At 48.9% G+C, this 13,166-nt stretch overlaps 2 protein-coding genes across 6 annotated transcripts in view; both read right to left on the bottom strand.

The window, feature by feature from the left end:
• The window catches only part of Hm13 (histocompatibility minor 13), a 35,442-nt gene that overhangs the window by 10,242 nt on the left and 12,034 nt on the right, over positions 1–13,166 (bottom strand). For 3 of the 5 annotated variants that reach the window (XM_021192379.2, XM_021192378.2, XM_021192380.1), the window contains exons 4-9: positions 9,091–9,179; positions 6,453–6,538; positions 6,239–6,364; positions 5,293–5,350; positions 3,414–3,497; positions 738–774 (exon numbers count right to left, since the gene is read on the bottom strand). In XM_021192379.2, the coding sequence (XP_021048038.1) occupies positions 738–774; positions 3,414–3,497; positions 5,293–5,350; positions 6,239–6,364; positions 6,453–6,538; positions 9,091–9,179 (480 nt within the window). Of the gene's footprint in view, positions 1–737; positions 775–3,413; positions 3,498–5,292; positions 5,351–6,229; positions 6,365–6,452; positions 6,539–9,090; positions 9,180–13,166 lie in introns of all 5 variants that reach the window. The other 2 variants (XM_029536025.1, XM_029536024.1) reach the window with 1 other exon arrangement.
• LOC110317714 (malignant T-cell-amplified sequence 2) lies at positions 7,283–9,076 on the bottom strand. Its single transcript, XM_021192381.2, has one exon. It carries the CDS (start codon positions 7,956–7,958, stop codon positions 7,413–7,415), a length of 546 nt encoding a protein of 181 aa, XP_021048040.1. The 5' UTR covers positions 7,959–9,076; the 3' UTR covers positions 7,283–7,412.

Below are 13,166 nucleotides of genomic sequence, written 5' to 3'. Positions count from 1 at the left end.
CCCCCCCCCCAAAAAAACAAAAACAAAAAAAAACCCAGGAAAGCCATAGGCCATTTGTAAATAACAAATGTAAAACTCTAGAAATGTCTCTAAGAGTTTTAGCCAGCACAAAATCTCTTGGGGGGAAAAAAAGGCGGCTCTAGGTTATCCCCATAGAATCTAAGCTTGAGGCGAGGCCCAGGGAGTCTGCAAGGGACTGAGTCGGGCCCTGTGCATGCTTGGCAAGTGTTCCTCTGAGCTCCAGGCCAGCCTTATGCTTAGTTTCATGACAGTCTGAAAAGAGCCGGAGGAGGAGGACCTCAGGGAACAGCTAGACCTGAACACAGTGGCTTAAGTCCAGCCTGACAAAGATGGGTTGCAGCTGGCTTTCCCTTCCACTGGGTCAGCCTGTGCTCAGCGTTCTGCCCGACTTGGCACAGCAGACCTGAGAGGGAACTCTTGTTTACCCCCATGGATATGAGATTGAGGCTTACAAGGTCAGACTAGCCACTAAGGGCACAGAGCTACAAACACAAATCTCAGATAAAAGGAATTTTGTTTTTTTTTTTTTTTTTTTTTTGGTCGGCAGCGTTGGGGGCTTGGGGGTGGGCTTCAAACTTCAGAATGCAGGTGGAATGAGAATCTGTCTGGCTATATGTGAGTGGAGGTACCTGCTCTGGGCTCCTGAAAACTGGAGAATGCTAGGAGAACCCCAGGTCAGGCCAGGTCAGGCCAGGCCAAGCCCTCCCCTGGCTTACCTGATGTCAAAACGAAGTAGTAAGGCAATGAAGATCCCTGAAGGGAAAACGGCACAGTTAGAAGGCCGGGTTGGGGCTGGGGTGGAGACATACAGTGGGATACCCGACTGATGGACGGGCCTGGTCCCCCACCTCCAGCACTGTATTATCACAATGGGCCTTCCACTGAGTGTCCCAGGGACAGTGTAAATCAATTGAAGCCACAGTTCCTAGAGCCCAGCCAAGGGGACAGGACAGTGGGAGAATGACACCAGGTGTGACAGATTCCAACAGGATACCAAATCTACGCCTGTTCTAACTGAAAGACGGATTTCTTGTGTCATAAAAGGTGGACTGCGGTGGGGCCTAGCCTGAAGGAGGCTTCTTTAAAGTGACACAGGCCAGGGAGAGTGAAGAGCATGTTCTGAGGAACTAGTATGGCTTCACGTGGAGGAGGGAGACAGGGCACAGAATGGTCACGCCGCAGGCCCGGGTGGGTCTACATTCTGAGTAAGGAACGAGACATGCCGGGAGCATTCTGGGGGAGAACCACCTAAACAGGTCCAGAAAGAGCCCTGTGGCTGCTGCCGGGCAGGAGGAGGAGGGCTGGAGCTGGGAGCCGTCCACTGGGAAGTACCACAGGAGCCCAGGAATGCTAACTGTGTCCCTTAGCATCAGAGCCACACTTCAAAACCAAGTCCAGGTGCCCCAGCCTCCAGAGTCCCGAAGACACAGCTAGCCAGGCCAATCTCTGTGTGCCACACACAGCACACCCTCCGTGACCCTCCCTCCTCAGCGGCCTTTCGGGCTCCCACAGGACAAAGACTGAGTCTCACTTAGCTGAGGGCAAGAGCCAAAACGTTGTGTGTCCATCAAAAGCATCATAAACTAGTAAGCATGACCAGTAGATGTTTTTACAATGCTGCCTTTGGAACCCAGGGCCACAATTGTACACGCCACGCAAGGGCTCTCTCTACCACGGAATTAAGGGCCCCACCTCAAGGCATTAATTTAAAGAAGGAAACGAGTCGGAGAGGAGAGATGGGTGGAGAAAGCTGCCTAGAGCTGCCTTTTCTACAGTGTTTGGGCCTTAGCGCCCCCTGGTGACCGACACCTGTAACAGCTCTCCAACTGAAGCAGGGGCCGGGGCTCTGCTAACTGTATTAACTCCTGGCAGCTGAGGGGGTTTCAACACGCTGCTCTCTGGACTGAGAAACTGCTAGAAGATTCGGAGACATGTATAGATCCTGGAGTGACTAATATGGAGAGGATGTGTATACTCCTAAGGCCCAGAACCACACACACCAAGAAGACTGGGGAAGCTAGACACTGGGCGGCGTCTGTAAGGCAGTGCTTCTTAAGCTATGGGTCACAATCCCTTTGGAGTCCAATAACCCTTTCATAGGGGTCACCGAAGACCACTGGAAAACATGGATATTTACAATCCATAACAGTAACAACATTACAGTTATGAAAAATAGCAACGAAAATAGTATTATGACTGGGGGTCACCACAAGATGAGGAGCTGAATTAATGGTTGAGGAGCACCGCTGTAAGGCATTGGTCTTGGGGGGTGGGATTCCATCCTTTTCTTTAAAAACAGCTCTAGCCACCAAGCCAGGCATCAAAGATGAACACAGGACCACAACCTGTTCTGCCCCTGGCCACCGCCACCACCGCTACCACAATCACCACTGATGTGTCTCTATCCATTGCTAGGGGGCCTAGAATTTTAATCTTTTTTTTTTTTTTTTTAAATTCATGTGTACTATTGTTTAGCCTGCTCATGTGAGTGTGAGTGTGTGTGAGTGAGTGTGTGTTTGTGTGTGTGGTGTCAGATCCTCTGGAACTGGAGTTAGAGTTTTGAACCACTGCATGAGTGCTGAGAATCAAATCTGGGACCTCTGGAAGAGCAGCAGCCAGTGCTCTTAAGTATTGAACCATCTATCCTGTTCCAACTTTTTTTCTTTCTTCCTTTTCTTTTTTTTCCTTTAATAAGAGTCCCATGTTGACCAGTTAACCAGGCTAATTCAGAATTCTCTATGTCTGGGGTTACTGGGATTAAAGACATGTGCCCTCATTTTCTATTACAGGATTCAAATCTCTTCCATGTTAGTTACCTGGGAAACAAGAGCCTGTAGACTTTGGTATTGTACAGTGTGGGGATCCAGGGGGCTGAGGTGTGTGGGATATGTCAAACCCAATCTCTCAGACAAGTTAAACCACTTCTTTGAACCTGATTCTTTAACTTGGAACACAGAAATTCCCTCTATCCCCTCTGCACAATCAGAAGGCCCCACTGCCGAGGATGGTGTGAATGTCTATCCTTCCTCAGAGGGACTAGGAGCCAGACAGATCCCTGACAGGCAGACAAGGAGAGCGACCGACCACAGATAAAAACACACACTTTCAGCTGCTTCATCCCTCGACCTGAGACAAAGGCCTAGCAGGCCTTTTCTCCTACAAGTAGGGCTCCCTCTTCTGGCTGACCAGTCCAGGTTGGCCAGATATATTCAAGGCCATTCTTACTGGAAAGAGACATGCCGGACGCTACCAAACCACAAACACGCTCTGAGGGGGGATTGGCCAAATCCTCACCACTCAATAAGCAAGGCTGGCTTCCCACTTCGTACTAAAACTCTGACATGTCAAGTATCTACTCCAACCCCGCACCACGGTCCTCTCCCAGCAATTACCTGGAATGACAATGTCTCCAAGTCCCAGCATGGCAAAGTTGTCTGCTTCAAGGCCCTTCTCCAGCAGATCCTGGGGGAACACCACTGCAGGGAGAGGCAGGGGCGAGACGGCAAGGATCAGAGGGAGCTCTGGTCCTCAGGCTGCCAGCCTCCAGCCCTGTGAAATATGACTCACACACATTTGTGTTTCGGGTGTACAGGGAGATGACAGGGTGCTCAGAGGATGAAATGGCAGCTCTTACAGCAAGGAGGATTCCCCCACCCTTTCTTTCTAGGATCACCTAGCCAAAGGTTTCATTCATCCTTGTTTTTCCTTCCGCGTTGCCATGGGACCAAGCCAGGGCTGCCATGATTCTATAGACAACCAAGCATTTTTCAAGGTCACCTCACTCTCCTGAAACCATACCCCAGAAAGTCCATGAACTTAGATATCTCAGGTGATTCAGGGTCATCTAGGCTGAGACTCCACGTTAAGCTGTGTTCTCCATCTACCTTGCTGGAGCATGGTTGTTTTTGAGACAGATCTAGCTATGAAGCCCAGGCTGGCCTTGAATTTTCATTCCTCTCAAGCTCGCAGGATTGCATTCCTGCATGTTTGTTTCCCTATGTTCAGCCAAAGGAACCCATGTTTTAATTTTTTTAAAGATTATTTTTTATTTCATGTGCATTGGTGTTTTGCCTGCATGCATGTCTGAAGGTGCCAGATTCTCCTGGATCTGGAGCTTTAGACAGTTGTGAGCTGTCATGGAGGAGCTAAGAATTGAAACCCAGGTCCTCTGGAAGACAGGCAGTGCTTTCAGCCACGGAGCCGTCTCTTCAGTCTATTATTATTATTATTACTAATTTTTGGGGTGCTGGAGATCGAATCCAGGTCCCCCTACATGGTAGGTAAGCACTTCACTACTGGCTACACCCAAAGCCCCCTAACATATGGCCTACCAATGAAATTGTAAGGGAAGCTTCCCCAGTGGACTTGGAAGTGGCAGGGGTGGAGTGGGGTGCACTCCTTGAGCAAAGAGAAACAGAGTCCTCTCTGTGCCTCTGGCCATGTCTGCTTGAGGAGTCAACGCTAGAACTGTGGTTCTCCTCCGGGGACCATCGGAAGCTGAATAAGGACAGGTAAGAAACATGTTGGGAACGGTAGGCTGGGAGGGTAGAAGTAACTTCGGTTTCGGTGATTCTACTGAATTAACCCTTGAGCTGATCTACCCAGGCTTCCTGTAATCGAGGTAACAAAAATGTCTCCTTGTTTATTTAGGCCCTGTAATTTGGAAGCGAAAGCAGTAGGATCAGAGGCTCAAAGCCACTTTGGGCACACGGTGAGTTAGTTCTAGGATTGCTTTGGCTGCCTGAAACACATCTCAACAAACACCCAAAGAAACTCTCCTTCTTCAAAGACATTGGTACTTAAAAGTTTTTCATTTTCTCTTGGGTGGGAATTGAAACAGGGTTTCTCTGACAGACTTGGCCAGCCTGATCTACAGAGTGAATTCGATTAAAGGCGTGTGACACTACACTCAGCTACAGTTAGTTACTCCAAAAAACAACGAGGTGTGGTGAGAGTTGGTAGACAAAGAGCACCTGGTAGTCAGGTAGCAAGGGAATCCCAGCATGATGCAGTGAATGTGGAGGCCCTGCAGGCCCTGCAATACTGTGTGATAAGCACCTCTCCTGTGTTTATTCCTGTTCCTATGTTTCATGCCACATGATGTCATGACCAAGTGGCCCAAGGCCAGGGTCTATTAGGAAACCTGAGTTCAAGAACAAAGAATCAATGAAGAGGAAAGAAAGAGTCCCTGACACCAATGATGTGACACCAGCGATAATGACCCAACTGGGCTGAGAGGAGGATGCCCGGATGTGAGAGGTGGTCACTTACATTTTATTGGTGCCTCAAAGGACTTGGCCACTGTCACCATCACGTTGGTGCCGAATACCTGGAAGGAGAAGACAGGAGTCTAAAGGGAGGTGGGTGGGTAAGAAAAGGCAGCCCCTAGGCTTCTAGATGCAGTATTGTTGGAGGTATTAGAGAGTCGAACAAGGAACTGGGAGAGCTCAGAGCAGACCTGACATTGAGTTGAGGTGGCCCTTCATGTAATTCTGGGCAAAAGAAAATGTAAATGAGAAAGCCCCTAACGGGCCCAAGCCAGGCAGCCTGCTGGTCAGGCTTCCATCCCACTAAGACACAAAGATCCCACCAGGTGGCGGTGGTGGCATGAGCCTTTAATGGAGGTAGAGGCAGTCAGATCTCCGAGTTCTAGACCAGCATGGTCTACAGAGCAAATTCCAGGACAGCCAGGCTGTTAGAGAGAAACCATGTCTTGAAACACCACCACCACTACTACCACCATCAAAAGAAGAGAGACAGACAGACAGACAGACAGACAAAGACCTTAGGCAGCTTTCACTCAAAGACAAAAGGTCTCCTGGAAGACAGGATGTTCCAGTCAGGCAAACCTCAGACCTCTTTTAGCAGTACCTCAGAAGAGTGAGTATGCAGCCAGAGCATGACTAACCTTTGTCCTTCTTGCTGGCACCCAGTAGTATCCACCAACTCATGACCAAATGTCACTGAGCCTCAACTCATTTGCCCCAGAGACACAGGATTAAGAGTGTCCCTGGAAAGACCACCTGAGGGCATCTGAAGGCACTGGGTACTCTGGGTTCTTGGTAGATTTGGTCCTTTGGATTTACAGGTGAACCAAAAATAGATCTGCTCTGGAATACAAACTTCCATCAGGCTGCCACTTGAACCATAGATTCAGGGAAGCCGGGAGGCGGTGGAGGACCCTCTGAGCTGGACATCGTGTCCCTACCTGACTCACCCAGAAGATGTCATAGATGAAGAGTCCTCCGAGTAGGATACAGCCTGTGCTCACGTTGTTCAGGTGCAGGAGCTCCACCCCATTAAGGGAGAAGGCCAGGCCAAACAGGTTGTTGGCAATCCAGTGCTGAAGAAAGGTGGGAGTGAGACCAACTTGCTGGGTCCCATCCTGCCCTGTCATCCCAACCTCCCCTTCTGCGCAGGCTCTGACTTACCTTCCTCAGAAGGTACCAGACCCCAACGACGCTGCTCAGGCCCAGGCACACCAGGTCCTTAGTGTCAAACTCATAGTTGATGATCTCTGGGCAGAGAGGCCAGGTAAGTCCACTCCCCAGAGTGAGGCTGTCCCCTCCACCCCCAACCTGTCAGCCCCTGGGTGAAGGAGGGCATGGCTGTCGGCATCATCAGACAGGCCCATGGGCTCAGCTTTGGCTTAGACTGGTAGGGGTATTGGGGGTGGGGGTGGGGGAGAAGGCTCGCTAGAGCCATGCCCAACCTGTGATCATTTTCTGGAGTGGAAACATAAGCCGGGATAAAATGTTGGAGATATAAGCTCTGCTGCCTGAAGCTGGGTGACCCTGCGAAGGCAGGGCCCTCTTAAGAGTTTGTTCCCCTATCTGTAAAAGTCAACAGCACCTTCCTCCCGAGAGTGAGGAGTATGGCTGCTCTTACAATGCCCTCAGCACAGTGCCTGGAACACAGTGGGAACACATTCCTAAGTAACAACAGTACTCTAACCAAGTTCAGAATTGTAGGAAATCAAGGGGATTGCTGGTAACATTGCATAAGTAGAGGGAAGACGAAAGAGACAGATGTAGAAAAGAGGCCAGAGGGAATCTCGAAGGCTGCTCTTACAGGAGCTCCTTGGTAGAGACCCTGATGTCAGACCTACTCTGGATTCTTCAATTTCCTAATAACGAAGCCCAGAGAGGTGGTGGAGACTGCCCCAGGCCAGAGTGTGGCCACTTTCTGTCAGACTCCAAAGTGCAGCAAGCTGCTTGTTCCCCAATATCTGCTCTTTTGTGGTTACAACACCCTGATTTTGTTTTTTAAAGGTATTTGTTGAATTTATTCAGCATAACCATTGAGGTATTATCTTCATGATGTCACATACAGACACACACAGAGATACAATACAATATTTATATTTAGCTCGGGTGTATTGTGTCTAAGGCTCACTTATATGTCTTCATGTGCCACAGCCCGTCATTTAGATAATGGATATTCTCAATGCCGATCCCCTTGTTGATTTTCTCAATGTCTGCTGCAGCCATCTTCATGACTCCAACACACAGGGCATGCTCTTTCCCCTCTGCCATGACCGCCACGATGGTATCTACTGCAGCAGTGTAGAGCTTTGCTCCAGGAGACGTTAAACCCGGACACATGATATTTGCACCACTGAGCACAAATTTGATGGCTCCTTTGTCAACCTGCTGGTGTGGCAGGATAAACGGGTATTTGTGAAGTAGTCTTAGCGTTGGATAAAAAGGTCCTTTTCTCTGCCTGAAAAACAGTAATTCTCCGTTGACGGTAAGGATTTCCATGTGTTCATGGCACCTCACTATTTTGACGGGATCTTTCTTAGGCATGATTTGATTAAGCCACGGCTCGATACCTGGAAACTGCTCAGTCAGTTGGTTCTTAATACCCTTAATAACAGAAGTTTTCAGTTGGATGCAGTTGGACACACTTTCCTTCTCGTCAAATTTCTTGAACATGATCTTGGTAAAGGGGCACCGACAGGTATGAGAGCTGAGGTGAGGCGTGGATCGCCGACCGTCCGAGTCGCGGTCTACAGGAAGGATGGCACCGGCATCCGAGCCGGCCGTTGTCGCTAACCGGAAGACGGTCCGACGGACTGCGCTTTACGGCCGTGCAAAATCCAATGACTTCCGCTCCACTGACCCCCACGTTTGCGCTGATCCTCACGTGATTACCCCACAGGTTCTTCTTCCGATTTCCGGCTCTTCTCCGGACTTCCGGTTGCAAGAAAGGGTGGGGTCCGAGCCGGAAAATGCGTCAGAGCATCCGAGTTGAGGGATGGACAGCCACTTCGCGTTCGGACTGGACATGCGCCAAGCTGCGGCACGAATCTAGCGCGGAACGCGGCTCTCGCGGCACTGTCCAGCTCCCCGGGAGCTAACGGGCCAATAGGAATGTTCCTGTCTGTCTGTCTTCCGGCTGCTTCCGGAGTGGTTGCCATCCCAGACATCCCCGGAGGGTCCCCCAGTATTCTAAAGCTTGGGAATCCTGAAGGACTTTGTGGACGTTAAAAAAAACAGGCGTAGCCTTTAAAAAAAAATCCAGTAATTATTTATTCGGCAAAGATGTGCTTGAGGCAGAGACGAATCACATCAACGTTTTTTTGGGGACAAGGCAGAATGTGCTTGGCAACCAGGAGAGAATGAATACATCCCACAGGCTATTCATTTCCTGTGTGTGAATTAGCTTCCACTTAGTCCATGACATCGTGACCCATCCGCATGGTGCCTTACGCATCTTCGTAGTTCTTTCAAAGCTTACGTGAAACAGTCACGAGATAGGCACGCTAAGAGCTGTCTGGTACAGCTTTGACTGGGGGCTTATGTGAGCCAGGCACTGTGCCGATTGCTTCCCACTTACTGTTTACACCATTTTACAGATGGGGTAACAAAGCTCCAACGAAAACAACCCGTGCTCAGAAATAACGGAATCATTTAGATTCCCATAGCTAGGTGGTGGCCAAGCGGGGGTACGAACCAGGGCCATCCGAATTCGGTTTCCTCTTTAGTACTCGTTTCTTTGGAAAACCCAGTACTGGAAAAAGACAAGAGGGGGAGACACACCCCAGGGGAAGTGGGCAGCACTGACCTTCTTTGTTTTCCCCAGAGCCCTGTGTGAAGAGCAGCTGATACTGGCGGTTTGGGAAGTTGGCTGGAAAAAACTTATTCATGAAGGGGCTGAAAAGAAAGACAAAGCAGGTCGGCAAACAGAGCCAGCCCTATAGATGAGCCCAGCTCTAAGAGACCCTGCTAACGCCTACGTGTGGCCGTTTACCTGCAGATGCCTTTTAAGTGCCTTGGTAGGCACACTGTTCCCATTCTACAGATCTGGAGTCTTATCAGAGGAGGAGCTGACCAGGGTCACACAGGCAGCCAGGATCTGAATCAGATCCAAGCTAAGGTTTCTGAACTCCTGGCGATTTCTTTCGTTTATTGGCAAAGAGGACATAAAACTTGGTATGAAAAATTTTGGGGACAGTCAGAATTTCCAAGTCTGGTCCATACGCCCCCTGCATCTGCCTACACTATTAGGAAATGTACTCCCAGACTATCAATCTCATGATACTGATCAGACAACAGGGCTGCGCTTTTACAAATGTAGGCAGGTGAGCCACAGCCCCTAGGGTAGGAACATCCTCATTTCTATGCCTGCTATGAAGTCCCTGTTGCTCAGGACAAGCTTAACTTTAAACAGTTTCACCCAGCATGCTCCACACCCTGGTCGGGCAGGGAACACATGGCCTTTCCCAGATTACGTTAGAGTAAGACCAGCAAACCAAGGCCTCTTGGTCGTGGGTGTGGGAGTGTCGCAGTCCTGTGGGGGTTACATTAGTGACAGTCTCCTGGGCTCTGGGTTCCTTACCTATGTGCGAGGATAACAACCCTTTTGCCTGTCCCAATGAAGTTTGTGAAGATAAAGCAGGAAAGATGTCCAGCTCAGTGTTGGCCTGTAGCAGGGATGTTTAAGAACTATGAACATATGTCATAGAAGACATCCCAGGATGGTTTCCCAACCAAGAAGTGAACCAAGGTAGGTCTGGAAACATCTAGGTCACAATGGACAAGGCATGGATAAGAGAGTTCTGGTTCTTTGTTTTTAATTTCTGGTGGCTTGGAGAATATGAATTTAAGAGCCACCTCTGGGCCTCAGTTTCCATTTGTTGAACAACTGATCTGTTGCAGACTATGTGAAGTGGTTGATAATGAATATCAGAGGCAGAGAAGAGACAGGATTGGGGGATAGAGTGAGTACCCACGGAAGGCAGAAGCAGCCAGGACAGCCAAGGCTGGGGGCTCAGTCCGCTGAATGTGAGGAAGGGCGAAGGCATGGCACATGTGCAGACACAGGCAGAGGCAGAGCAGAGAGCGCTGTGAGGAGCTGAAGCATTCACCCTACCTAGCCGCTTCAGAATTCGGTGTTTCATTTTAACCAGCAGAATAGACTGGTGACATAATTCCTAGATTCAAGTCCCATCTCTGCCACTTCTCAGAGGTATGATCTTGGTGAAATTACAACAACTGCTCCATGCGACTCTTTCTGTATCTAAGTTATTAGATACCTTATTACAATCACCATATTGTAATACCTCTCTAAGAGGATTACTGTTTGTGCTAAGAGTTTCACTCTACAGCTCAGACCTGCCTCAAATTTGCAACGATCATTCTGCTTCTGTCTCCCAAGTGCTGGAATCCCAGGACTAACACACCAAAGTCTGAATCTCTCAGGGATCATGAAGAGGATTAAGCTAATACTTGGTATCTTGTGAGTTCCCCTGTGCCTTCCACTTCAAGTGTTAAATGTCTGCACTGATTTCTGTATGTGTGCCACACCACCGAGCTACACATTTAGGCCTTAACCATTTTGAAATAGTTCCACTCAGTTGCTCAGGCTGGCCTCCACTTTTTGCTCCTCATGTCTTAATCCCTCTAAACAGTTGGAATCACAGGCAAGCACTGAGGAAATGGGTCTGCTGTAAGATACAACACAAAAGAGGACAAGTGTGATGTAACTGATGTGAATCTGTGAACTTGAGGGTGGGGCCCTGTCTCATCGGTGCCCCATGCCAGGCAGAGTTTGCTGGCTAGCTCTGAATGTACTTTTACTGTGGGCACAGTGTTTTTATGACTCTCCATCACTCATAAGAGACTTAAAGTTCATTGTTTCCTTCTGAGAAACGTTCTGGTGCCTTTCTCTCTGGGGTAGACAGCGAGGGTTAATGGTGATGTGGTCTTGCTCTCCTGAGGTAGAAGACTTGGGCTTGCTCTGTGGACCACTTGAGTAGGGCAAGAGCTCAGCCACAGGTGATAAAAATAGGCCAAGAACTGCTCTGGCAGGATGTGTAGAGTCTGTCTGGCTTGGAGTTTTGGTGACTGTATTAGGTGAAGGCAAGATGTCTCCTACCTGCCTGCAATACTGTGAGCTGTGGTCTGGTCTGAGATAGACAGTGTGGTGGCAACAGAGGTGGATGGATTTAGGTGTGGTCTGGGCCAGCATGGCTGGGATGTGGCTCTTACAGTCTTTGGCAGGCATTTTTGAGATATGTGGAAAGGCAGGTCTGTTTTCTCCACATTCTCTCCTTCCCTTAACTTTGGCCACAAAGTGATAAAGAATTTTAGCACTGCAGTCAGACAGCCCTGGGATCAAACTCCTCTGCTGTTCTTGGGAGCCATAACAATTCTTTTGAACCTCAACTTCCTTGTCTCATCCCCTCAGACCTTATGGCACAAATCCAGAGGAAGTCTGACTTGCGGGTATAAACAGCTCATGGAAACTCTTACACACTGTAGTTTTCTTTACCAAAAGACTTGAGAAAACACACCTCCAGTGAGTAAGAGTCAGTTTAATTTTTGGATCACCCTCTTAAAAAAAAAAAAAAAGATTAAATTATTTCCCCCCTTGTAATAAAATTTATTGGATTTGCTTCTTTCTCATGATAACCCTATGACTCAGCCCCTCAAGTTCCTGACTGCCACAGCAGATCACTAGTGTTCTGAATTTTATTAAGAAAATGGCTCATGACTGGGGATGTGGGTCAGTGCTAGACCACACGACTAGCCAATGTGTGGCCCTGGGTTCAATTCGTAACACCAAAAGAAGAAACAAAACTTAGGACTGGGCTGTAGCTAAGTAGAGGAAACTGCCTAAGAATGTACAGACCCTAAGTTTAACATCCAACATGGGAAAACCACCACCAAACCAGCTTCTACCTCACAAACGTTACCATGTACCCCTTACCGTTTTGCTACACTATCATATATAGCTAAGGGGCCCTGACCTAGCTGTGCAGTTGAGGGTGACTCTGAGCTCCTGCTCTTCTCCATCTCTGCATCCCAAGTACTAGGATCGGAGGCCTGAGTCAACACTCAGCTTGCCCGTGCCTTCCTTCCCTGCTTTCTTTCTTTTTTTGGAGACCAGGTCTTACAGTATGGTCCTGCAGGCGATTTGCCTGCCTCTGCCTCCTGAGTACTGAGATTGAAGGTGTGTGGTGCTGCCTGGCTTCCTATGTAGTTAACTGTTCACTTTTGTTTGTGGTGCTAGGATCAAACCCAGGGCCTTACCAGGCTTAACCACTAAGCTCTATTCCTAGGAGACCGCTGGCTTTATTTTGTGTTGGTAATAGCCATCACTAACATTTCTAACGTGGTTAGAGGGTGGAGACAGTTGGTTACTCTGAGACATGTGGAGCACAGCAGGTTGTAGGCAGAGGATGCAGGGCTGCGGGGCTACTGTGAAATAATCAGTTCTCAAGCACATGCCCTGCCTGGTATTTTCACAGAGCATGCTCTCCCTGGTCGGTGAAGCTAGGCTATGGGAGGAACTGGGAGACCTCTTGTAGACACTGGATGGCTTTGCCAGACTTGAGGAGTCCTTATCAGCATGGAAAAGAAGGAAACCCAGAGTTTCAGAGTGATGACTCCTGAGTGCTGGGCCTGTTGTTCCTGCTTGTCAGGTCCCAGTCATCCTCTGAGAAGGGCTACAGTACTGTCAATGCAGCTAGAATAAGATTTTGCAGGTCAAGATGGTGCTAGATTTACTCCAAAGCCCATAGCTGAAGTCCCAGCGGAGACAGCAGCCTATCTGACACTTCCTGATTGTTAGAAGACTTTGTATACTGTTTATGGCAGGCCAGGTTGGGGGGGCGGGCACGACGACAACAGGGGACA

Source organism: Mus pahari, chromosome 3 (assembly GCF_900095145.1).
Source record: "Mus pahari chromosome 3, PAHARI_EIJ_v1.1, whole genome shotgun sequence".
Lineage (NCBI taxonomy): Eukaryota > Metazoa > Chordata > Mammalia > Rodentia > Muridae > Mus > Mus pahari.
This window is presented reverse-complemented; position numbering and strand designations above follow the sequence as displayed.

What these genes read in the sequence shown, in the direction of transcription:
- LOC110317714 (XM_021192381.2), bottom strand. Translation starts at nt 7,958, where the DNA reads ATGTTCAAGAAATTTGACGAGAAGGAAAGTGTGTCCAACTGCATCCAA.